The sequence below is a fragment of the Macrosteles quadrilineatus genome, unplaced genomic scaffold, assembly GCF_028750875.1.
Source record: "Macrosteles quadrilineatus isolate MER2022 unplaced genomic scaffold, UCM_ALF_1.0 Scaffold_9__3_contigs__length_116548681, whole genome shotgun sequence".
NCBI classification, from domain to species: Eukaryota; Metazoa; Arthropoda; class Insecta; order Hemiptera; family Cicadellidae; genus Macrosteles; species Macrosteles quadrilineatus.
The window spans coordinates 82,845,348-82,872,888 of NW_026542602.1; the positions used below are offsets into that span (position 1 = coordinate 82,845,348).

Consider the following 27,541-nt stretch of genomic DNA (forward strand, 5'->3'; position numbering starts at 1 on the left):
TTGTTCTGTCCTTCCCTGAATTTCTGAACTTCATCGTTTGCCAGTCAGTAGAGGAAAACTTGTAGCGACTTGTCACTAATTGTTTGCCAGGTAGAGGGTAAAAAAAACCAAAATATTATTTTAACTTTTGTTTATTTAGTCAGAAATATTACAGAGCAGTTGGAGATGAATAAAATAAAATGATGAATAAAATAAATGATGAATAAAATAAATAAAATACAGTGTTGCTAAGTTTAATATAAAATTATTCATTAAATAGTACACTAAGGCCACACATACAAGACACAATATGTTACAGTTACAAAATCACTATCAGGCTGATAAGCAAATTCTGCTATTTTGTTTTAATCAATTACTTGTGACAATAGTCATAAAAACCTCTTGGACAATAAAATAACTAGAGGAAGGGTTAAACACACTGAAAGATTGCGTAGTGAAGCATTCTTAACTTTACTAGAGTACCAACTTGTCCGCCTTGTGGTCAGTCTAAATTGTTATTAGAATTGTGTGATTGATATAGTGTTCTTTAAGTGATTATACATTAGGAGTGTGTGATGCATCAAAATTCTGATTTGATTCGATGCAATGAATCACAATTTGAATCAGTGGTGATCAAAAGAACAATTTGATTCATGAGGGAATCTGTATCCATATATATTATTGTTATTGAAATCAAAATAATGTATATGGATACAGATTTAATAACGTATATGGATAGTAACTCAATAACATATATGGACACTGATTCAATTACGTACGTATATGGACAAGGATTTAATATCGTCATATATGATTGAATTTTTGAAAATAAATATTTTTCATCTAAACGTCATATTTAATTTATATGTATGAGAATAGGCCTATTACCACATAAAATATCTACAAAAAAATAAAAAATAGTGGATATTCAATTTAATTGATTGAAAAAATTAATCGCATGGCAAAAATAAAGCTTTTTTGCAACAAAAAATTTGCATTACACAAATGTGTTAAATTTTAATTATTGTAACTTCACTCCATTGAAAAATATGTATAAAAATGCCGTTTTGCTTTGAATCGAGTTGCATCAATTCAAATCAAAAATCTTTTGAATCAAATCGTTGCTTTGAATCTAAAATCTTTTGCTGCTTTGCACACCCCTATTACACATCACAAAAAATGAAATTGGAGAAAATAAAAGTAGGCTGCAATGGTCAGGAAACATAATATATGGTTAACCTAATGATTTTGGTCACAACCAACACGTAAAATGAGATCAGCTTATTGAACGATAATCCCAATATTGACAAAAAACATCAGGAAATAATTACAATCACACTAAAACTACAAACCTAACTCTAACAGATTACTATTTTCCAGTAATCAATTGGTCTACAGAAACTTCAAATTCAGCCTATTAATATTAATACAAACTAAAAGGCCATCTTTACAGAAAATAGCAAAACTCCAAGAAGAAACAGATTCATAATAATTATAACCAATAAAATACTAAGAGTTGAAATTGAGATCTTTAATTAATACATTAGAATTATATAGCTTCATAATTCAGACTATATCTATTTAGATTGTTGAATACCTCAGTGTAAAAATATTATTTTTAAATTACATTACTGTAACTCGGAACTTTCATTATTGGGATTGGGAGTCTTTCTTTTGCAGTTTTAAACCACTCAAAATACTGTTATATTATTATTGTAAATACAGCTATTTTGGGCAAGTTGTGACTGAACAACAAAAACTTGAAAAATGTATCATAAGTAGTAGTGATTTCTCTTGGTAGTATTTAGAAGGAACCTCAGTAATTTGCTTCAAGAAGAAGCAACGGAGAAGCTTAATCTTTAATATTAAAAGCTAAAGAACAAAAAATATTAATATTGAAGATTTTAAGTTAAAATCCTTGGTTTTAATCAGGAAGTAAACTAGAAACGATCAGTAATGTAACTACTGTTTTATTATCCCAAATGGGTAGTATAAATTTATCAATACAATAATTGACCCAAAACTTTATGAATATTAGTAACCAAAAACCACTCACAAAGAAAAATATCCTAATATGTCATGTTTGCTGATTCTATTACGAATAAATAGTTAATTAGGCAAAACATTAAAAGAACGACTCTCAAGGCTTATGAAGTAAACTTGCTTTTGGGGTTTATAATTGATTTTTTAAGTAGCCTAAACATCCTATCTATGTGGACTAGGTGCCAGTGTTTTTTTTTTCACACACGAGCCTTCTCTGGCATATGATAGTTCTATTTTCTCTTTCAGTTCGCTATACTATAAGTTAAGGTAATATAAAATGTGCTAAATTCCAATAAGTAAGTTGCCAATTCAGTTAACATAGCCTAATTAAAACGTTGGTGAGCAAGGAATAAAATGTTTTTACATTAACACACTTTGTCGTGACTGAATTTAGTAAATTTAACTAAGTTTTTAACTAAATTTTAAAATTTGCGACAACTTTGACATGAGAATGAATTAATGTACACTTCGTAAAAAAGTATTTAAAATCAAAGGGTTTCTCAATGTGTTAAATGTTGAAAATTCAATTAAATTACAACTGTGATACTGACTCAATTGGTATTGACAATCTTCTTTTCCATGTTAAATATTATCTGTTGGTGTATAACTTGATATCTTAAATTTTCTCTAATAGCTTTAAAAAAGCTAAGATCCATTTTATCTCATAAAAAGTTATAAATCCTTGTACTGGTGTTTTCAATGCTCCCTTTCAAATTCTACTATTACATTTTGTCTTAGTATACCTTTTTTTTTATCCAATCTCATCTCTTCACTTCACTTAGGAGAAGATTAATCATCAACTGTTCTTACACTCAAAAGTTATACTTTCCCTACCTTATACTACAAATGGCATCAATGGGAGTGACAATTTTCGTTTAAACTTTGAACACATGTATGCCTACTACTTATATAAACTGTCATTAAAAAGTTAAAACCCTTCTTTACAAGCACTTCTCTTCCGCCAGTGTTTCTAGCCTTGTCATCACCTTGCTCATGTCTGCGTTCCGTGATAGTTTAACAAAGTCAGTCTTCCGCAGTGTGCAAAACAAGATCCAGCCTGGGGTCTTCTCTGCTAGCAGCACCAAGTGATCGTCCAACTCACCTGTAAATAATTTTTTTAAATTCATTTGTCAAAAAAGAGTGGAGGAGTTTAAAATACAGTGGAACTTTGATAGCTCTAACAAAAAAAAAAAAAAAAAAAAAAAAAAAAAAACAATAAAACAACAGAAACAGAACAGTAAAATAACCAAAAACTCGAATGAACAAATATACTCAAATCAAATAACTTATTCAGCAATTAAACACAATAAGACAAAAGGCCAAGTCAAGACAATACATAGTACTTGAAACACATGTATTTAGAAAGTTTGAGAAATAAGTTGTACAGTATCAACATTTTTCAAGTAAGAGTTACAAGATAAGAATAGAAGGAATCGGCACTCAACTAACTGGCAGATACACAAAAAAATACAATTAATTTGATAGGTACAATTAGGTGATAGGTGATAAGTAACCCTAGAAGGGGAAAATAAAAAAAGTAAAATAGCAGTTACCAAACTAACATAGTTTGAGCTGAATTAGTTGAGGCAGGCTGCCTAACCAAAGGATAGATCTGGGAAATGGCTAGAAATCCAGAGTAGAAGTGAAAATAAATATCAATTATAGCCTTAATGGTTTTTTTTCTAAAGCCTGTATAACTAACGCCAAAAACCAACCCATCCTTACTTAAACATTCCTTTAGTGTGCAACAATCTTGTTTCTCTACTTACTGTGAGATAAGCCTTCTCTGTAGCTGTCGGCCATTTTCTGCAACACAAGTTCCCGAGGCAGAACACTCTTTTTTTCTGCCACAAACAGGTTGCGTAAGATCCTCGCAATCTCTGGTAGCCTAGTTAGTCTCACAGCTTCCTTGGCCTGAGATGGGGTCCGAGTCATCGCCTCCAACGCTCGCGCAGCCTGCTTTGCTCTCACCTGAATAGTGACAATGTTTGAGTAATATATACTGCTGATTTAGTGTTAGATATTTCTAACTGATACAAAGATTTATTTTTAGCAAATCAAAATTGCAATGATTTTAGACCAGACTAAGAAATAGTCCATTTAAATCTACGATCAGTTTAACCCTTTTTGGATAAGCTCCAGTTGTATAACACCATAGACAAAAAGAATTAAATATAGACCGTCAGCTGTGTTGCGGTTACCATAGGTTCTGGCGCACACTGTTGGGGGCGCCATGTAGTTACGGCCTACGCACTACGTAACTACACGGTGCATCTAGTGGTGTGTGCTAGAACCTATTGTAACCATGGTAACCGCAGCACGGCTGACAGTCTATATTTAATTCTTTTAGTCTATGATAACACTAAGTAACCGAGATTGCAAGTTGTGAGTTACCAAGCTTGTCCACCTCTATAAGTGCCTCAATTTGTTTTGCGCCTAGGCCTATGTAGTAAAGTAGTTTAGTTGCGAAGTTGCTCTTTCTGTTTCTAATGTATATTGTACATAATTTTATCAAACAATCATAAATCATTCTATAGATGTGTCTATTTTCTGAGCAGCTGTTGTATATTTTTGTGAAATTGATAGAGGACATGGGACTTAACACGGATATAGGCGAATTTGCCGTCTTCTAAGCAATTAGATAAACTAGTTAGGCTTATTATATAATTCAAAAAACAATTTGGAAATTTTAAATGTATGATTAGTTATTGGGAATTTAGTAAGCTACTTGAGTCTACTCAATACTCAAGTAGAAGCTCTAATACTAAACTTTATGTTTAAAAAAATCACTTCTCGTCAATCCCTGTTGTTCACAACCAATTAATTTATGGGTATAAATGAATTGTCCTTGTGTTGAATGATTGGTACCCCAATTTGGGGTAGTAAGTTTAAATGTGGATATAGAAGGCTGAAGTAGAGGATGGAAGCTTAATAAATCTAGTAAGTATTCCAAGTATTGTCTATGTTTTGGAGTCATCTATGTTTTGAGCATATCATGTAATAAATAAAACTAAAGAACATAAAAGCCCCTCCCCCCCCCCCACCAAAGTAGCTGTTAAACTCTACAACCAATTTTAAGAGCAATAATTGACAGAATGTTTCAGGAAACTTAAAACAAAAGATAACCCGAATTTAATGTTGGGAAATTCTAGTTTTTTCCCAAGAAAATAGTCCTTTGCTTATTTAGACTATTTTGGTGTTCAATAGAATTTAATTTAGTTTTTCCCATAGTATTTTTTTGAAAACAGTTCAATCTACAACTCTTGATCTCTGTTACATCAATCTATTACAGCACCTAGGAAATGAATCCTTCAACTACACTTGCAACAGAACTTTGTGCAGAATTAGGACATTAATCATACTGAAAGTTTACTTGGCTGTACCTTGAAATAAACTCAAATTCAAATAAAAGAGAACAGTAGTGATAATATAGAGATTTTTGTTACGATACCTTTTCCAACAAGCTGGCCGGCACACCGTGCAATGCTGGCTTGTTTAGTGTGGGGAGTGCAGTGACAGAGGTGACGGGGGTAAGAGTTGGAGCCTTCTCACTCAACCTCTGCAATGCACGCTCCATACGAGGGTTCACAACAAACAGGTTACGGGCTCGTTCTGTAAAATATGAATATGTATAGTTTACAGCCCGAGGCAGAAAGAGCGGTTGTTTGAAAAAAAAAGGAAACTAGTGTACTAGTGTAACTAGTGTGCGAAGTGACACTTTGCTGCACAGAGAAATATTTACGCACTCGCCGCAGGCGATGTGGAAAGTTTCTCGAGTGCAGCAAAGGCAATTTGCACTCGTGTTACACATTATATTATGTTTTGTGTTATTTGGTTGGAATACTGGAGTGCGGCAAAATTAGCAATTAGCAACTTTCTGTACTAATCAGTGCAAGGAAGCCCACTTTGTCAGGTGACTTTAGGAAAATAAACTTAGTTTAAATTTACAATCACACTCACATTATATTACTGCTCTACAAAATTAATTCGGGGAATAGCCTAATAGGTGACGGCAGTTTTGAGCAATGCACTTCTCTAGCCGCTCTCTCCAACATTGTGATTACTTCACTCATTTATGCACTTAAACATAGAACTCAACGTAATCTAAGAAAAAAAGGTTGTGCACGGACAAGTTTAATGTAGGTAACAAAAACAGAAAATCATGGAACCACGAAATAGTGCACAAATTGCTGGCGTTAAAATGCTTGGTGTTAAAGCGGTCATTCATTCTGTCTGATATCATACGTGGCGTGGGGGGGGGGGGGGGGGAACTGCACATTAATAATTTTTATGCAGAATAAGTAAATTGTCGCAGCTTGCTTGTTTAGTGAATATATTTTAATCAAATTTTACAACTTTATTTATTTCACAACAAGCCAATTAGCATTTTACTCAATTTCTGTAGCAGCAAACCTGAGTACTGATTAAACATTATGTTATTTAAATATGGAAAGAATCAAAGTTGTTTAGCGAAATATTTGAGTAAAAATTCAATCAGGCGATTGGAAATTTGCTTAGTCTGCAGGTTTGTTACATCAGGGTATTATTAATTTACCAAGGACATCTTTAGCAGAGGCCACCTTCTCAATGTTGGGTGGTTGTGGGAGTGGTTCGGACAGAACATCTGGGACTTCGTCAACACAAAACTCCGGGTGCCAGCGAGTGAGACGGGCTCGGGAAATCTTCATCGGGGGATCTAGAGACGACAAAAACTCCTAAAAACATAGCAACACAGCATTATGTTACACGTACAGAAATAATCACACAGACTTCACTGGCTGCATACTAACTGATTAAAAATCAAATGTTATCACTAGATAACAATTTTAACATATTAATTGAAATTAATTAGAATAAATATATTTTGGGGTGAATAAGTAAGAAAACATGCTATCGTTTTTTCATCTGTGATGTAGAGGACTCGGTTTCATATCCCCAGCTTATTCATAGAAAAGTTATTACAAACTGGAGCTGAGTCAACACTTTTTAAAACAAAATTATAGGAGCCAAGGGGAGCCTACTATATACCTCTATACTATATACAAAAAAATATCTAGTTTGTATGTATTTATGGAAAGAATTAGACATCTAAAAGTGTAGACAAATACAAAAAACTAAAGAAAACCTGGTTTTAGTATTTATTTAAACAGACAACTTATTAATTTTAATCACCAATTTTCCAAAACATTCTTTAGTCTAGCCAGATTTAATAAATAGAAAGTTGTTTTCATAATGTTTTTTGAATGAACAAATCTTTAATTATATCTCATAATGTAACAAATGAAACAGTCCTATTTAGCAACAAATAGCCTGTTTATTTCTTTAATAGATACTCAGTTTTTTTTCTTCACTAAAATATACAGGGTGAATAAAAAGTCAAGACCCCCCCTTCTAATATTTTTCCAAGTAAATATACAGAGATATCCTTTTGGTGGTCGAGCAAACTTAGCAGGAAGTTTCATTTTGTCATTTTGAAATTTTTGATTGTCCCCCCAAAAGGGGGGATTTGGGGGGCAACTCAAATATTTTAAATGTAAACCCCCTTCAAGTGACACCTCATTTTGAAGTGTTTACAAAAACTTAAAGAATGGTGAAAACCAGAGCTCGCTATCTCTTCTCTATCCAAAATGGTAGCCCGTCAAATGTTGTGGAAAATCAACGGTAAAATTGTTAATATTGGCTGTCATTTTGGATAGAGAAGAGTTAGCGAGCTCTGGTTTTCACCATTCTTTAAGTTTGTTTAAACACTTCAAAATGAGGTGTCACTTGATAGGGGTTTCTATTGAAACATTTTTAGTTGTCCCCCAAATACCCCCTTTTGGGGGACATTCAAAATTTTAAATGTAAATCCCCTTCAAGTGACACCTCATTTTGAAGTGTTTACAAAAACTTAAAGAATGGTGAAAACCAGAGCTCGCTATCTCTTCTCTGTCCAAAATGACAGCCAATATTAACAATTTTACCGTTGATTTTCCACAACATTTGACGGGCTACCATTTTGGATAGAGAAGAGATATCGACCTCTAGTTTTCACCATTCTTTAAGTTTTTGTAAACACTTCAAAATGAGGTGTCACTTGAAGGGGGTTTACATTTAAAATATTTGAGTTGCCCCCCAAATCCCCCCTTTTGGGGGGACACTCAAAAATTTCAAAATGATAAAATGAAACTTCCTGCTAAGATTGCTCGACCACCTAAAGGATATCTCTGTATATTTACTTGGAAAAATATTAGAGGGGGGGTCTTGACTTTTTATTCACCCTGTATATAGAATTTATAGTGCAATTTTCAGTGAAGCTTTTAACACAATTTTATAAATTTTTTAACGTCTTGTCTTTATTTTTCTAGTAGAACTATCTATATGTCCAATAATACTTATAAACTTTTGGTATGGATGATTTGATTTTAAAAATAGGCTTAACATACAAAGCCAAAATTATATTAATGATTGCTAAACATGATTTACTTCTAATTAAGTAAAAATACTCTAATTTATTAACAACCTTAATTTGATATAAATTATTTCAATTATTAATAACAACAACAAAACCCTAACATTTTCCTAATCTCTTTAACAAAATAAAAATTTACTATAACGTTGATTCTAATCAAACAACATAATTTGCCATTTATTCCTTATCCATAAAATGTTTACCTTGTTGCTATTTAGAACCTCCGCATAGTTTATCAAAGTAGACACACACACTAAACAACAATGACAAGGACAAGTTTAAATGGCCCATATTGCTGGACAGTTAGTTAGCATCAGCCAGTATTGTGCTGATTTAGTTGCTGAGGAGAAACTAACATTCCGACCTACTCAACTCTTGCGTAACTAACCTACTTGATGCTGATGACATTTCAAAACTATAACATTGTTTGGGGATAAAAAGTACATATTTTATTAGCACTAAGTGTTTTATAGTTTTAAACCGCTTTCTATCTAGTTTGAACAAATAAATGTAAATTCAGAGTGTTTAATCTCATTCTAAAAAGTGAAACAAAATGGTATATTCCATTAAACTTAATATTTTTAAGTAAAAAAAAATAAAAAATATCATCTAAGTGAAAATTGAATGTTACACTTATCATCAGACTACAAGTAAAGAGTAAACCTATGTAGCCTACAATTTGACAGAATTGGAAGCTAAAAAATAAATTATTTTTAACTCATTTAATTAACGTACCGTACCACATACATATTTAACATATTTTATTAAAATTTTTTTTTTTTAGTTACAAAAGGATGATTGATACTTTATTTTTATTTTTAACCTGTTACAGGGTAGAATACAACCAGGTCCCAAAGTTACTTTTTAGACCATTAGTGATAGACTATAGGCAAAACAAAGAGATTGATATGATGTGTTTTAAACAAAACGGTCATTCACTGGTGCTCTCACCCTAAATCTGACTAATCATTTCAAAGTTCACTTATAGTCCAGTAAATAGAGACAAAAATAGGGGGGTTAACTTACAAACGGTCCGGTAAGTCTAAATTTTTTATATGTTGTCTAGGATGGTAAGTAGGTGTTAAAACCGCAAAATGCACAATTCTACCCCCTCCGCGCCCGCCGCCATATTGAAAAATCGAAAAAAATCGGTACTTTCTAGAGATTTTCACCTATATCTCCGTTTTGGTGCGTTTAGCGAAAAATATGTAATTGCAATGTTGTAGACAATTAAATTTCCTATAATATAAGTATAACAATTTGGTTCTAAGACTTATGGATGCGAAAATATTAAAATGATTTTACAATAAAACGTAAATTTTTTTGTTATTTTGCCAAATCTCTTTCTTTAGATCGCTGTAATTCAGTAATGAATTATTCTAGGATAACAAGTATCCCAATCACATGTATAGAGCATTTAATTACCTACAAAATGCTTCTATTCTTTAGGCCAACCGTTTGATGTGGGGCTGAAAAACAAACAAAACAAATTAAAAGAATGGGTCTATTTTTTTGCTTTTGTGACCTAAAAATTAACAAATTAACTTTCAGTTTTCGGTTTGATTTTCAGTTAATGAAACCATACTTACTGTACTTACTACATGTAACAGTGCAATGCTCATGATGCAGGTACTATATTCCTGCCTTACAAATATACACTGGTGAGAGGAGGTGTTAAATTTAAAACAACCCACCAACACAGCAAGTAAATTTTTAAAGGTTCATTTATTTAAACAAAATAAGATCAAAATAAATAAGATAAATATGTAATGTCAATGTTGTAGACGGTTAAATATCCTAATATATTATGTATAGTAATTTGTGTGGACTTGTATGGATACGAAAATATTCAATTTTTTTAACTGTAACAAATCAAACTTTCTGTTATTTTGCAAAATTTCTTGCATCAAGGGTGAACATCAAATCGATTCAAGAACAATTAAATCCCGCCTACTGGAGAAGTACGGTGAAGATATCCTAATTGTTGATACTCACAAAAAACGACAATCTGTTTTAAATACACGATATAAAATACTAACCGACAACTGGTACAGTACAATGAAATCCACAGATCGAGAAGGAGAGAGACTAAGAGTAGTGAAAGCAGCAGCAGATATGGTTTTGGAAGATATTAGATGTCAGGTGTACAATAACACAGAATACCCACACACTGACCAGTTTTTGAATGATGTTGCAACAGTTATTCCACAATCTTTGCCCACTCTCCTGACATCCGTTATAACAAAGAACAAGAAAAGATCTCTGGAGAAATTGAAAAAGAAATGTGTGGCCTTATTGCACGCTGTCATAGCTGCTGCAAGACCAAGGTCCTTTGTGTCACCCCTTCTGACTGGATTAAGTGTATTCATGTACAACAAGTTTGGTTCAAAGCTTCTGGTAGATTTAATGTAATCTTTTGGATTTTCTTCCTCTTATCACGAAACACAATTACTTGAAGTGTCTACCATCATGCAACAACAACTACCTCTGGTGAAACCCAACCGTGGCGATGCTTTCTGCCAACTGGTTTTTGATAACGCCGACTTCAACGTCAATACTGTAGATGGTCGAGGGACTTTTCATGCCATGGGTGGAATAATATGCATAACCCCATAAGATGCCTACTAAACGAGCAAAGCTCCAGTAATAAATTTTAGTTATTTAGTTTATTTTAATTCTATTAGCCATTAGTTTACTTAGGCCTATTTATTAAACGTTTATTATTACAGTATTTGATCTTATTTTGTTTAAATAAATGAATCTTTAAAAATTTACTTGCTGTGTTGGTGGGTTGTTATAAATTTAACACCTCCTCTCACCAGTGTATATTTGTAAGGGAGGAATATAGTACCTGCATCATGAGCATTGCACTGTTACATGTAGTAAGTACAGTAAGTATGGTTTCATCAACTGAAAATTAACCCGAAAACTGAAAGTTAATTTGTTAATTTTTAGGTCACAAAAGCAAAAAAATAGACCCATTCTTTTAATTTGTTTTGTTTGTTTTTCAGCCCCACATCAAACGGTTGGCCTAAAGAATAGAAGCATTTTGTAGGTAATTAAATGCTCTATACATGTGATTGGGATACTTGTTATCCTAGAATAATTCATTACTGAATTACAGCGACCTAAAGAAAGAGATTTGGCAAAATAACAAAAAAATTTACGTTTTATTGTAAAATAATTTGAATATTTTCGTATCCATAAGTCTTAGAACCAAATTGTTATACTTATTAGGTTTAATCAAACTTGCAAAATTTAATGTAATATTATTCTTTGTTCTACAGCAGACTACAATGTGTAGTAAGATTTCAATTTTTTAAATAAATTTGAATTTATATAGGAAATTTAATTGTCTACAACATTGCAATTACATATTTTTCGCTAAACGCACCAAAACGGAGATATAGGTGAAAATCTCTAGAAAGTACCGATTTTTTTCGATTTTTCAATGGCGGCGGGCGCGGAGGGGGTAGAATTGTGCATTTTGCGGTTTTAACACCTACTTACCATCCTAGACAACATATAAAAAATTTAGACTTACCGGACCGTTTGTAAGTTTACATACCTCTATTCACTGGACTATTATCCAGTGGGTCAAGTTTACTGAAGCTAAATTTACCTAAATTTTTCTTATTACCTAATATATGGCTTTTTTCAAAGGGTTTTTTTTTTTATTTTCAAATATGATTTTTCTTAGAGTCTAGGCATGAACTCATAAGAAATTCCTTACAGTTGAATTAAAAAACCATAGGCTCCCTTGGAACTTATTCTTTAGAGAAGCGTATAAAAAATTCTTAACTTTTAAGAAGACTTTTATTGGTGGAAAAAGAATTTTAGCACAGCTTTTTTGACAGCTCATATCAGGGTTAACCACTGAACAACATTTTTGTGGTTAGACAAAACTAATTGAATTTGCTGAAGAGAACACGAAAACACAAATTGTATTTAATTTTTTTGAAGTTGTAACTAGGCGTCTTGCTACTTCTGTTTTTATTTAAAAGGATGGTAGCCTCTTGTAGATTTGAATTTTCCTGTCCACATAGGTCTCATTGTCGAACGTATGTCAAGGGGTGAGTCAATGCATACAAGAATTAATCATAAAGTTCAGCACCTGGCACCTGGACCCATATATAAAACATTGCTGCTTTGGTTTCATAGTTGAGTAGTGCTTACCTCATGATGATCCTTGGTAAGCTCTAGCAGTGCATTGTACAAGAAGCGTCTGCGAGCAAGCAATACACTGGGACTCATCATCAGATGTTTGTCATCAGAGCTCACTACTTCATCTGGAATCATGATCAAGAGTCAGATTTCACCTTCCTTTTATCTAACATGGGTCTCATCTACCTTAACATACCTACATACCAAGTTTCATATTGGTTAGAACAATCTACAGATAAAAATGTAAAAAAATTTGGAAATAGTTTCATTTTTGATTATCTCTTTACTTTCGCCTATAGACTTACTTTCACCATTTCCCGGGGTTCGGCTTTTTAGCTATGGGACACCCAGTGCATGAGTTTTAAAGCAATAACTGGTTTAATAATAACAGGAAAGATACAGTAGATGTATTTGTTGGATCTCCCTAATTTTTACAATGTTCTTGTGACACTAACATAACCCAAAAGGTCTGAATACCTATATAATTAATTGTGCATTACCAACCTTGGACCAGATGGTAGGGAAAATAAACTATTTTGCTCAAATTTAATGATCTTAAATTTACTGTGGATATCCTATCACAGAATTATGTCGCAAGCCATATAGGCCTTATCACCAACAAAACCCCCTTTTCAATCCATCTCACTAATGAAAAACATTTTCTTACCTTTGGTGAATTCTTCAAGTTGAGGGGTTAAGACTAGTTCATATTTTTCAGCAGAGCCCAATGAACGCATTTTCTCAATGGAAAATTCAAAAGCGTCGGGGAAAACTGTTTTTATTTGTCCTAAGTCATATTCAGTCAGATTTCTGAAAAATATAATTTTTTATATTTAAAGTTAACTCTAAGACATAAATAATTATAGAGCTAAGTTATTCTCATTATATTATTAGTTGTTTTATTTAGGCTACATCCAGTTTTACTAAGATAATATGTCAAATCACTATTTCTAAGATTCTTACAAAACGTACATATCAGCTGTATTGTGCAATTTGGTTATATAAGGTAGAAATTAGGGATGGTCAAGTCTCGAAATTTCGGGAAATTTTAAATCTCGTTACACGAGACGAGATTTCTTTTTGGCCAAGATTTTTATCAAGACGAGAATTTAAAAAAAATTAAAAACGCCTGCAAAAAGTCAATGCAATACCCGCAATACAGGAGCGTGTTGTAGTTGCGTTTCCTTTGCGAAGGCGTTCTTATTTAATTAATTCTTTAAATGTAAATATTACTTTAATTATTTTAATAATATTACTTTAAGCAGTGTGAGGAATGTTTTATTACTATAAAAAGCCAAAACAAGTAGGCCTAACTATTTTATAAAAATTAATATTGCTTTTATTTTATGATTTATTTTATTATAGGATAAGTTGAACTCTATCCTAACTGATATCACTATGTTTCCTAATCGTAGGCATTTTTAATGAGTTAGGCGTGATTAATAAAAAAATGTTATGCTGATGTTTTTTAATAAAAGATTGTAAATATTCTTACCTATTATCATTATTTTTGTATTTAAACAGTCATCTAACAATGTTACAAAATTAGGTAAAAATTTTGAACGTGCATTTCCCGTTGTGTATGAGAAGGGAAATCCCGTCTCGAAATTTTATGAGAAATAAAAAATCTCGTCTTGTCTCGTCTCGAACTAAAAATCCAATCTCGTCCATCCCTAGTAGAAATGTTAGGATATGGAACCATGTAAGAAATATTTTGAGATTGTTTAGTAGTGTGACGTGTTAAACAAAATAAACTATATTTAAACCTTCCCCGTGACTACCTACTAATTTCTGATTTGACAGCACATCATTTTTCTAATACAAACAGAACTAGGTTGTCTTAAAGCATAGCCTCGTTTACCACAAAGCTGCAGTGAGACAAAAGTTGTAATTCTGTAGCCCCAGCCAACCGAAACAGCTGTTGCACAAATTCATAAGAGAGCTTCTCCACAATATTTATGATAACGGGCCTAGCCTACATATTTTTTTATTACTGTTATTGCCATGGCAATAAGCCAGCCTTGCCACAAACCAATGCCGTAACCTTGTGTTAGAGGAGACTATGCCTAAAGCCTAGAAATTCTAATAAATTAATCAGATTATATTCCAAAAAAATCAACACTGAAGCAGAGCAGACGATTAAGTTATGTGTTTTTATTTAAGGCAAGAACAACTTAACTAACTGTTGACAGTATTATTTAAGTTAGGACGAATCCCAAATATAAGATTGTGAAACTTGTGTTATATTCACAATTTGAATTTTATTGTGTAATAAAATGATGGCTATTTGTATCAAACTAGGGTTATGTTTTGGTAAAAAAAAATTAATAATAAACTATAATACGTTAACATCATTCAACAAATATGAGGTATTAACTTGCGATGAATGTCAAGTAAAATAAGTAGGCCTATCTTATAATGATTTAAAACATACTAATTTAAAGTAAGAAATAATTGGACTGACTTACTTTCTAGAAATTTCCTGCACACCGGGCCGCAGCTTGGAGAGAGTAATAGTTTCTTTGCGGTTGTGTAGCATGGAGGCTACAGTATCAACACAGCGGAACGTTTCAGCAAGGGCCCGATACTTGAACGGCAAAACCAGAGCTGGCCTGATGGACACATAAATATGATATAGGCCTAGTTAACCAGTAACCAATCCTATTTTATCTAAAATATTGATTTTTATTACATTTTGTATCTAGGTTAGTTCTAACTTTAAATAAATTGTTGAAAACTGAACTAATAGTAAGAGAATAAAAATGAATTGTGTGAAAAAGCCAAATAAAACAATAATGAATAAAACTGTACATTTGTAATGGCATTAAGTGATCTTTCAATTCACTTGTGTTTGCACAATTAAAACCTTTACCGGTGTAGAATGTTTTATTCAATATATGAGTATAACTTTTTTCTGCTGAGATCTTTCAACAGTTCTATTAAAAGATGATAGTGTGATTGAGTTTGAGTAAAAGATATTTTCCTATAAATGTTGAAATTTAAAGTGTATTGGAAAGGGATGGAGTTCACCCTGTTTAGCTAAGAAAAATAGAGTCTGTTGGAGCTATTTTTCTCAGATAAGCTTAGCTGAATTCTATCCTATTATAACACAATTTTATTTTCTTATGTGCGAGAAAAGCTATTGCAGGCTATCCCCACCTACTTAAATGTATTGACCTTTGTGAACGCAATGTTGGTTTGAGAGCAATAAAGAGATTATTATGAATAATGTTTCACTTTGAGAACTTCTCTTAGGCCCTAAACCGAAAACTTGTTCTAGTTTGAGGCTTGAAGATGGTAAGTGTAAGAATTCTGAGATCATGTAGTATGCCAGCACAGTTACTTTTGACGGATCAGAGATACTGTAACGTTTAAATATCAAATTATATTCAAAACAATCAAATTAATTGAGGATTAAAGTAATATTACAAGACTAGTGGCTGAACTAGATATACAAACATAATATGTTCATGTTGAGAAAAAATTATTTAGCATTTAAATCGTGATGGAGTGATAAGGAACGTTTCTATTATTACTGACCTGCCTTCAGTGACGAGTGCTTGATATCGTTGGAAGGCCGGGGACTTGAAGGGAGATTTGAGTGGACTAGCTGGCACAGGAGTGGGGGGGCTAGCAAACAGATTGGTCGGGTTGAGTTTGAATTGAGGTGAAGCAGCACCACGATCCAGCTTCTTGGGGGTTTTCATGGGGCTGTGGGTAAAGCACAGCTTTAAAACAATGTTGACATAAGTTCAATCGATTTGGAACCTGCAAAAGCAGTTGTGGTAGTTACATTTTAAAATGGTAGAAAATCTTTGTAAAGGTAACATACATTACTCAACTGTATTATTTTTAAGGTTAAAATTATTGACAAGCTAATCACAAGAATAACTCCTTTGGCTTTAGTTGCAAAGTATAGACTTTTAATGGTGAAGAAGACACACTGTGGTCAAGGTTGTAGCTAGTTGTTGACTCAAACAAACATAGGTAGATGAATGACAGTCTTTCATAGAGAATATGCTAGTATGTGATTTTGATTCACTCTTTTAGTTTTTGAGGGGAGGGAGCAAAGCTCTGAAACTCTGGCTTTATTTAAGCTTAGGAAAAAGACTACTACAAACTACAAACAACATAATTAACAGACATATTCCAGTCCTTGAATGTTTGCTTTAATAAAAGTGCAATGAGTTTTGCTATTCCAGTTTGGCACTATTAAAAAGGCTGAGTATAAATAAGGAGACATTAAATACACCAAGAGGCTCAATTTATGAAAGTCGTTATGATTTTGAAATTGGCAACAACTTTGACATGGGAATGGGATGTCAACTTTAGTATAGAATATCTATACAACACCTGAAAATAAATTAGTAAAAGGTGTTAATTATTTGGTAACTTTCAACATAAGACTTTTTTTTTATTATATTAAAGAAGGAGAGTTTTTTAAGTAAGTCTGAGCTATTTTAATGGGCACAAAATGGTTGTTACACTTGGGCCGTTTAGCTCAAACGGTATTTAGGCCTACCGTGTATTTCTGAAAAAGTATAAAAATATAAAACTTTGTGGTTTCACCTGGCTGGCACAGGAACTGTTATCTCAATCTGCTCGGAATCATCTAGAGTGGGTTTTACCGAGTCCATCAACTTTGTTTTGTTCTCATTGAATCTCTTGAGGGCAGCTTTCATTTCTTCAAGTCGAGAGCTTTTTGTCATCATAGCTTTAATATTACCCAAATTCAGTTCCTACAAAATGTAAACATGTGAATGGTGAATGTGATGGTCAATTTCATATAACGGCAAAAATGGAAGTTGTCCTTAAAAAATGTAGACGGATCATACAAAGACAGGTTTTGATCTTACAAAAACTACCAAGTGTATCTTCTAAACTTATCTCGACAACCTCTACCCATGTTGTAATGTAAAAAGGTTTTGTGGCAAAATAAAGAAAATAGTAATAACTAAATAGCACTCTCGATTATTTCACCTAAACCACTCGTTGAGAGGTAGGTACAGTAAGTAATAAGAAATCAATTTAAACATTTTCTGATAACACTAGCAATAATATATTTTATACTAACTTACTTATAGGCCTACTGTTGACTCTCAAGACGGTAAACCAAATACAGTTATTGGAAATGTGGGCCTAAGCAAAAGTTATCAGTAGGGATGGTCAAGTCTCAAAATTTCGGGAAATTTTCAATCTCGTTACACGAGACGAGATTACTTTTTGGCCGAGATTTTTATCGAGACAAGAATAAAAAAAAAAAAAAAAACGCCTGCAGAAAGTCAATGCAATACCCGCAATACAGGAGCGTGTTGTAGTTGCGTTTCCTTTTCGAAGGCGTTCTTATTTAATTAATTCTTTTAATGTAAATATTACTTTAATTCTTTTAATGTAAATATTACTTTCATTATTTTAATAATATTACTTTAATAACATTTGAGAAGTTTTGTTAAGTGTAAGCAGTGTGAGGAATGTTTTATTACTATAAAAAAAGTCAAAACAAGTAGTAACTATTTTATAAAAATTAATATTGCTTTTATTTTATGATTTATTTTATTTTAGGATAAGTTGAACTCTATCCTAACTGATATCACCATGTTTCCTAATCGTAGGCATTTTTAATAAGTTAGGCGTGATTACATAATAAAAAAATGTTATGCTGATGTTATTTAATGAAAGATTGTAAATATTCTTGCCTATTATCATTATTTTAGTATTTAAACAGTCATCTAACAATGTTACAAAATCAGGTAAAAATTTTGAACGTGCATTTCCCGTTGTGTATGAGAAGAGAAATCTCGTCTCGATCTCGTCTCGAAATTTTATGAGAAATAAAAAATCTCGTCTCGTCTCGTCTCAAACTAAAAATCCAATCTCGTCCATCCCTAGTTATCAGCAAACAACATCAACTATACTTCCTTCGCAAAATTTAGGTGGATTTAGGGGAAGAAATCTATTCCCTCCACATCTTGATCCTACCATTAAAACATATAGTGTCTAGTCATTTTAAATCAAAATATCTCCATTACCTAAAAAAAACTCTTATAAGTGTAAAACTTGGTGCGTAGGCTATATTGAATTTTACTTCTAAAATAACATACCAAAAGACCTAAAAAAAACTTGTGCTACGGCCGGCATCTTGGAAAATGGCGTCTAAAAACCAGTTTTTCCCCCTGATTACTCAAAAACTATTCATCCTATAAAAGAACATAAAAGAACTATTCATACTATAAATGTAGGCCTAAAGAATGTTTGCTAAAGAAAGAGCTACAACTTTGTATTAAGAATATTTTTATATAATTAACTGTTTAGCCATAAAATGTAATATTTAGAAGATAAATTAGAAAATTTGTAAAAAAACATTAATTGTGATTTAAAAATGTTTTAAATAGGCCTAAACTATTTACTTACCAAGTTTTACACATATAAGAGTTTTTTTAGGTAATTTCTCAAATATGACTAGACTTATAGCTCAACAGCTGAGATTTGTCAAAACATCAATTATCTGCACCATACATTTAGCCTAAGTAGCCAAGAAAAAAAGTGGTGGGGAAATTTCCCTAAAACCTCCTAAATATTCTGAACAGACTATAGTAACTAGAATACATTTTTTTACAAACCTTCCTTGATTTTGATGTTGACGCTTCAGTAGTTATTGGGACATTTGGATTTCTTACTGTCACCTCTTTTTCCTCTTCAGAATTTGGCTGTAACTGTTTGTTTTTAGATGGAGACAGTGCTCCTCTGATAAGGAAAGGCACAGTTGGCAAATTGGCCCGTTCAGTATTTTGTGTTTCATTTGGAGATTCATCCTGCAAAAAATATTTGCCATTGTCAAACTAAATACAATATTTTGATAAGGTTACAACCCTCTTTGTTTCAAATTATGTGGAACAAGATCCACCAAATAGAAATGAAATGAAAATCCTTCTTTATTGAGACGAAATTAGGCCCTCGTGGTCAGTTAAGCTAAAAAAAGCAACAACTAAACATTGACATAAAAGGCAATTAAGTTAGTAACATAACAAATAATAAAATACCTAAATTTCTCCCACTTCCCTAACATACGGTACAGTCAAACAAGCCACTGCCATCCAGTTGAAATAATATTCTTTCAGGACCACCATCACAGCAAGGATCGGTTTTCTATGGACTTGATGGGAAAAGGTATGGAGTTACATTGGTGACATGCTGTTGAGTTACTAAAACTGATTTAAGCCAAACAGTTGTTCTGTGATACTTTAATACTTTTCAATCAAATGGCGACTATACAAAGTAGGTATTTTAAGCCAAGAATGAATGGAGATGAGTGTAGGATGAGTAAAGAATATGCCGCCTTAACAAGGCAGAATGGGTATGCCTTGTGCCTCTTTTTTTCCAAAAACTAAATTAGGCCTACTTTTCTAAATGATTTGGAATTCCAAGATTGATGGCGGAGTGAGTAATGGCGTTTGAGTCTAGTTTAGTTATTTGACTGATGTCCTCTAATTTCAAAATTTATTTAGGCCAATAGGGTGAGATGTGGTCATCTAAGTCTGAACAAGAATCAAACTCAATAATTTTGTTGCCATGGGTACCTGTACAGTATTATCATTAACCACAGTGTTTTGTCAACCTAAAAAAAAATAAACGGTATCAGCATTCTGACACATACTTTCTCCCATAAGTTTGTCAACAACCTTTATCATGTGTAAGCGGTGAGAGTAAATATACGGAAATGGGATTTGTACAATTTTGTTCAGAATTTAAAGGACTACATACTAAATTTTTATCAAAATCGTTCGGGCCATTTTTGTAAAAATCTGATTTTTCCCTTATTTTATGGGGTTTTTATGGGAAAATAACATAATTTACAATAACTTTTGAACAATAATTTTTACAGAAATGGGATTTGTACCATTTTTTTCAGAATATAAAGGACTAACATACAAAACTTTTATCAAAATGGTTCTAGCCGTTTTTGGGAAAATCCTATTTTTCCGTTATTTTATGGGGTTTTATGGGAAAATTCCCATTAAAAATAAAAATTTTTTAAAAAAGAAATAAACTATCAAAACTTTAAAGACTATAACATACTATTTTAAAATAAAACCGGATTTTGTTCTAAAATCCTATTTCTTGTTATTTTATATATTTTATGTATATATTTTCTTATACTCCAAATATCTAAGTACGGTACTCCATTTTGATGTAACTAGCACTTGGTCATTGACACTGAACTGAGCTCAATCACAACGCAATAAAAATAAAACTATTATGACTGTGAGCTATTTGCAGTTTTTTTTGTTTTGTTTATTATCTCTTCACTCTTTCGTAAGGGGTGAGTAGGGGGGGGGGTATGTATGCGGTCACTAATATTTTCTTAGCTCATAAAATATTTATTATTAAGAAACGGGTGCTTATAACCAAACTCTCAGTTGAAATAAATTCTATTTAGGGTCCATTTTTTTATTGCAGTTAACAGTAATAAACAAAAAACAAATAATCTTTCGTTAAATTTAGCTTTCTGCAAGATTTTTTTTTAAAATTTTGAACAACAGAAACCTTAAAAAAACTTTTATCTAATATACTTTGAGAGTAATGAAATTGTTCGGAATTTAATAACGAATTAAAATATAACATTCATTTTGTTAATATGTAAACAATTAACTTAATAATGAGGTAATACCGGCATGATGTCGACTTAGACCTGCCCCCTGACAGGACTAAAGTTGGGGACTAAAGTCACTAATTTTTATGACGAAAATATATTAGGCCTACTTAGTCCCGAAATAAGTCTACTTGACTCCCAAACCAACAATATTTAGGCGCGAGATTATCCCTGCACAAGTTAGGCACGCGCCTAACTGATCCCGAGCTCCCAAACCCGTTTTCTAGGCGGCAGCCTAAATACTGGAAATATCCGGTTCTTAGTCACGGACTAGCACTAATACCGAGCTCCCAAACCGCCTCTAAATTATGCACTGTGGCACGTTTTCACTTTTAGACACAATGGGATTGTCTATGGGATTATGCACTATGGCACGTTCATTAACAGACGTTGAGGCATTAGTCAATGGTTGAGGATTGGAATGAGGACGATGATCATGTCGGCAGTGGCCTAGCTTCTATTACTGATATTTTACGTGAATAAATCCTATTCTGTTTTATAATTTATGTTCATGTGATTACAGTAATAGTTTATGTATCGTAGTTGATTTATTGTATTTTCTAAACAGCACCAAAGTCCATTTTATTTTAAAAATCTAGGATAGTTATTGCATATTGTAACTCTGATTTTGCTCTCATGGTGTCGTGTGTGGTTTTGTCTGTTTAGTATCGAATGTTTAGTATCGAATGTAAACAACTGACAGCTGTTTCCACTCCACAAACCTTCCACCCCTTTTAGTGCTAGTCGCCACTAGAACTTGGACTCGTCCATACCACAAATATGTTAATAAATCAACAAAACTGAAGCTTAATATTCATTATTTAACTGTACTGCCACTTTGGAATCTCTCCGACCAAAACTGATTGCATTTTTGGATTCAGCGTTAAAAAGACTGTAAGTAGACATATCAAAATTACATTATATCCCAGTGTAAGTACGGTCAATAATTACCAAAATCTTTGGCAAGAAGTTAGTGTCATCAATGGGATTCGATCTAGATACCTCTTGTGCATCAGCCGAGTAAGTTACTCTATCCACTACACCACAAACACCAATTGGCTGTAGGCCTACGTCATAAGAGTTGTGGTAACTTAACCGTTTGAGTGCCAACGTCCGGGGAACCGGACGTTTTTAAAACGAGCCAAAAGTGCCAACGTCCGGCTGACCGGACGTTTCGTAATGGTCAAACAGTTGTCATAACAACCGGATGGATACTCGGATTCTTTTAACCCATATAGACCTATTAACATTGAGTCGAAAGTTACTAGATGCGATACATCGATTTTCGTTGGTCGAAATATCGAAAGTTCGATTTTTACGAAATTCTAACCTAAAAATCGCCAGATCGCGCTCGGCATTTTTAGCGCGACCTTCGGGAAAAATCATCGGCATTTTTTGAGCGTTACTTTTATTTCTCGCCTGGCACTCTAAGGGTTAATGGTGTTCCGGACCTTCACAACCCAGTGACACCACTGCCGGACACGTTTGGTTACCGGACGTGTATCCTATGCATAAATAAAAATAACGGCAAAAATAAGCTCCAACGATATATTGTAATGGGTAGGTTATTTATTTCTAATGAACATTTAATCCAAAAAGTTAACATATTGTAAGTACTCTGCGGAACTGTAAGAACCACATTTTTTTCCTAAAAACTAGGCATAGGCCTACCGAACAAACAGAAACCAAACTTGTTCTTAGTTAAGATAGCCTAGGGCTAGATTTCTTACCTTAGGTTCTGGTACAACTCCGACGGAATCAGAACTTGAGACACCATTGCCACCTTCTACTTTTTTGCTACAAGACTTAAACAAAGTTGTCCTAATATCCAGTTGCGAAGAATCTTTTTGACTTCTCCTAGGCCTAGGCCTAGTTACCTTGCTTTTGGCTTGATTCGATTTGGAGCTAGAAACACTTATGTTCTTTTGAGTTAAATTATTTGCCTCTTTGCTCTTGAATACTAACTTCTTAACAAGTGAGTTATGAATAGTTGTAGGCTTTTCAGTGTCCTGAGAAGTTTCACTAGCATCCAGCACAATAACTTTGGAAGCTTTGGGACCTTTTCGTGGTTCATCAACAGCTGGTCTCTTGCGACTATTAAAATACTCTACGACTGAAGGTTGCACAGCCATTGTAAAAACAAAATTCAAACTTCACCAAGTAATTGAATCCTTAATTAATGATTAACACGCTGGTTTTGTTATATGAAGACTACACAAGCACAAAAGGGCCAAGTCAAAATAAAATAATATGAATAAAAGAAATGGCGCGACAGACGTCTGGACAAGAGCACTGGTGCTACGTGAATGGCGGGAGCGAGAGAAGAGAAGCAGAAGACGAGACGAGGTCGAGAAACAGGATGGTGGAGACAAGACAGCCACCAGCGGTGGAGTAGACAGCGGACGCATTGTTTTTAGTTTTGGAGACTGTGGTTTTGGATAGTAGTATTCGTGCACGGCCATCTTTATTTAACTCGTGTTTGACTTCAGGCTGCGGCCTGGTAGGATTGGCAACGTTGCAAGTATTGTTGTCTAGCGCCAGGCGTCCCATAAGATAACATGGCAGATAAGTGACATTCACTGAGCAATAATAATAACTCGAGTAACCACTCTTTGTTTAAAAACGTACCACTGTTTTTGCTGGTTTTGTTTAAGAGTTTCGTGATAGGTTGATAGTAAAAAAAATATGTCAACATTATGATTGCAATTAATATAAGTTTGTTTATTCATTTTACGAGCAACGGAGCAACCCATTTTAACAAGATCATAAACCAAGAACTGGAATTTGACAGCATCCCACCAACCGATTGTACGGCCAACATAACAACACGAAACACCGAAAACAAACCAGCAAAAACAGTGGCACGTTTTCCTTTATTGTTTAACCAGAGAGACTAGCGGCATAGATAAAACATGATCGTATTAGTTCTATGCTAGCGGCTAGTCCCTGCCCACTGAATCTGTTCGGGAGCGAAACTTCTACCCTCCCTCCAGCAGAATTTTTATTCCAGGATTAGTTTTGCCAACAGTGTCATTTAGAGGCTTCTGATTGACTATAATGAAGGTTTACTAATTTAAAAATAAGTTTTGTTCATAAAATAAAATTATAACTGCCTCAAATTCAATTTCATAATTTTTTATTATGAAATTAAACTGTCATAACCTAACCAAACCAACCAAACGCGCTGATAATGAAAAAAAAGTCCAATAAAGGTTTATTAATCCAAAAAATAGTTCTGTCCATAAAATAAAATTATAAATGCCTCAAATTCAAATTTTTAATTATAAAATTAAACTGCCATAACCTAACCAAACTTGCTGATAATGAAAAATCGAATAAAGGTGTAATCGAAAAAAAAATGTTCTGTTAATAAAATAAAACTATAAATGTTTCAAATTCAATTTTATTATGTTTTAATTATAAAATTAAACTGTCATAACCTAACCAAACCAACCAAACTTGCTGATAATGAAAAAATCCGAGACACGAAAATAGTGCCATGGGTGAGATTCGAACTTGGCTCTTTCAGTTCATCAGCCCGGCACTCTATCCACTATACCACCGAGGCCGATGGCATCTGGCCGTATCGTTGCGGTAATGGTGTTTCCTCGGGTCGCCGGAATTTTACCCCCCTGGAATTTTACCCCCTGGGCAAAGCTGACGTCACTATGACGTAGTAACCTGAGTGGCCAAAAGTTTGTTCGCGGCCGGAATTTTACCCCCGCGGATTTCGAAGTCTAATGAAAATAGTCAGAGCGTGATTAATTAAATTAGCGATAAAAACCGGAATTTTACCCCCTGTCCATATAACTAGTGTTAGACAACTGAAATGTACGGGCCGGAATTTTACCCCCCCGGAATTTTACCCCCCGGAATTTTACCCCCGGAATTTTACCCCCCGGAATTTTACCCCCTGGCCGATTTTAGAAATTGAATGATTGGTTTTCTATTTCTGTTTTTAATTAATAGTAAACATTTCATTATTTAGTGGCCTATCTTTATTTATTTATTTTGTAATCTCAACTAAGTCAAACGAATTCGCTGTTTAATTTTGATGTACGGGATTTGCCTTTGGGGCAAACTGTTGGTTAATAAGTAGGTAAATAAGTAAATAGGCCATGTTAATAAGTATGAAAAACAATGTATTTAGTTTCAGTTGTACAAGAACCTTCTTGTTTCTTCAGACACAAACCATGTGCTATTTATAGTTTGTAATGATAAAGGTGATCAAAATACATGTTGTGAAATGTAGTTGTAGGCATCCGGTATGCCTACAATGTAACCAATTGTTGTGTTGACTACTGCAAGGAATCTCATCAACAGTACTTGGAAAGGAGAATGAATCATTATGAGTGAACAGTGCTCAGTAAGTTATGTTAATCCCCTCGCGCGTTACTGCGAAATCCCAATGCACTTTAGTTTAAAGAATCTCTTTTCACAACAGGTCATTCCAGTCATGTAGAGTCTTTTGAGAAACATTCATTTTGTACATAATATGCGTATTGTACAGATAGACCTTTACACAGTTTTTTTTACCTGTCAACCTTTTAGCGAATTTCCCTATAGGGAAGTAGCTATTACCGTAGGTGGCACGGTAATACCTAGACCCGGGACCGATTTACTTTTTCATTTTGATATCCCCAGAGGCCAAAAACACTATTCGTTTAAATGTATATATATATATATATATATACGTCCGTGAACGCGATAACTTGAGTAATTTTTGTCCGATTTTGATGAAATTTGGTTTAAAGGTGTAAAGCGGGATAAACTTGAATGAGTTCGCGAACCAGCACGATCGGACCATGGGAACGGGGCTTTACGGGGGGTTTTATGGGGTAAAAATTGGGTTTTCTCACTTTTGACCCCGTTAAGTTAATTCTAAAACACACAATATTCGAAACTTAAATAACGGTCCCTTACTTCCTTAACGTTTTAATAGTTGCCTTCTATTTGATGCCAACTACTTGAGTTTTTTTTTCAAAATCTCCTTTATTTTCCCTGATATACAGCCAAGTTTTTTTGCAAGTGGCACCAACAGTAACATTAAAATACAACGTTCCTCTGACTAGCACATCTGCATTCATTATCCAGTTGTAAATTTCCTTATTATCTTCCACTAAAAATGAGGAGACCAAGTACTCCACATAGCCACACAAAACAAGTCTAGTGGACTTAAGGTCTGGCGACCTGGCATGCCAACAAGCCACACCATATAACTCTTCTTTATCATTGTTATCATTTAAGTTGTGTATTTTGCATTAAGTCAATCTCGCACATCGGTTGAATGTACCATAGAACTAACACCGTAAACGATATTCAAGCTATGCCAATAAATAAGAAAAAACCCCTAAATAAAGATACATCACAAAACATAGGTTCATAAAGTGTTAATCCTAACAATTCCTAAATATATTAGGAATTTTACAAGGATTCTGAAAATTGCAATAATACCCAATAAATTAAACATTAGCCGTTCCTTGTTTTTCAAGAGAAATTCTTAAATTTGAGAGCAACAAATCAAACGAACAGTAGATGTTTATGTTTATACATAATTTTAAAGGATATTAACTGCAGAAGTTTTTAGTAATATTTGACACTCTCTAGAGTCCAGTGTAGTATGGAAAAATTTTGGAAAAAGTTATTACTTTTTTCTAAAAAATCACAAATTCAAAATTCAAATGCCAAATAAGGGCTTATGCAGATGTTTCTTCTCAATGAATTTGTAACATTAATATTGGAAATTTTACGGGGATTCTAAAAATGACAATGAATTCGGAATAAAAACAATGTTTAGTGCACTTATGGCCGTTTTATGTAAGCAAATACAAATATTTTGAAAAATCTTAAATTGTCCGTTATTTTCTACCTGTGAGGGTATGGAAACTTAAATTGGTGCCATTTTGTCACCAATACTTAGTAGTTTAACACATAAAATTTTTTAACACTAACTTCATTCCACCCTGTATATTTAGATGAGATTTGTTTCTTAATGAACAAAAGGAATCGGTTTTCTTTACCAGGTTGTAAAAGTTTTGTATTTTTGCATTTTCTCTCAATGCGACATTTGGGTAACACATCTCTATTTTATGCTCAAATGACTGATTTTTGGTTCACGGCAGTACCCTATCGCGAGATATTTTTTCCTGTTGATTCTCAATCTAGGTAGGGTTTAAAGTAAATTTACTTTTCATATCTAAATCATACAGTTTCATCTGCTTATCAGTTATTCGCACCAAGTGACCTGAAAATTC

At 33.3% G+C, this 27,541-nt stretch overlaps 1 protein-coding gene across 1 annotated transcript; it reads right to left on the reverse strand.

Annotated features, from left to right (window-relative positions):
- Nucleotides 1-2,578: 2,578 nt before the first annotated feature.
- On the reverse strand, nt 2,579-23,571 carry LOC129004225 (DNA replication factor Cdt1). Its single transcript, XM_054432712.1, has 11 exons — nt 23,018-23,571; nt 19,258-19,449; nt 17,207-17,376; nt 16,178-16,348; nt 15,106-15,249; nt 13,305-13,447; nt 12,650-12,762; nt 6,578-6,737; nt 5,474-5,634; nt 3,792-3,993; nt 2,579-3,124 (listed from the first exon to the last, which is right to left on the reverse strand). Exons 1-11 carry the CDS (start codon nt 23,417-23,419, stop codon nt 2,964-2,966), a joined length of 2,019 nt encoding a protein of 672 aa, XP_054288687.1. The 5' UTR covers nt 23,420-23,571; the 3' UTR covers nt 2,579-2,963.
- Between the last annotated feature and the right edge of the window lie 3,970 nt (nt 23,572-27,541).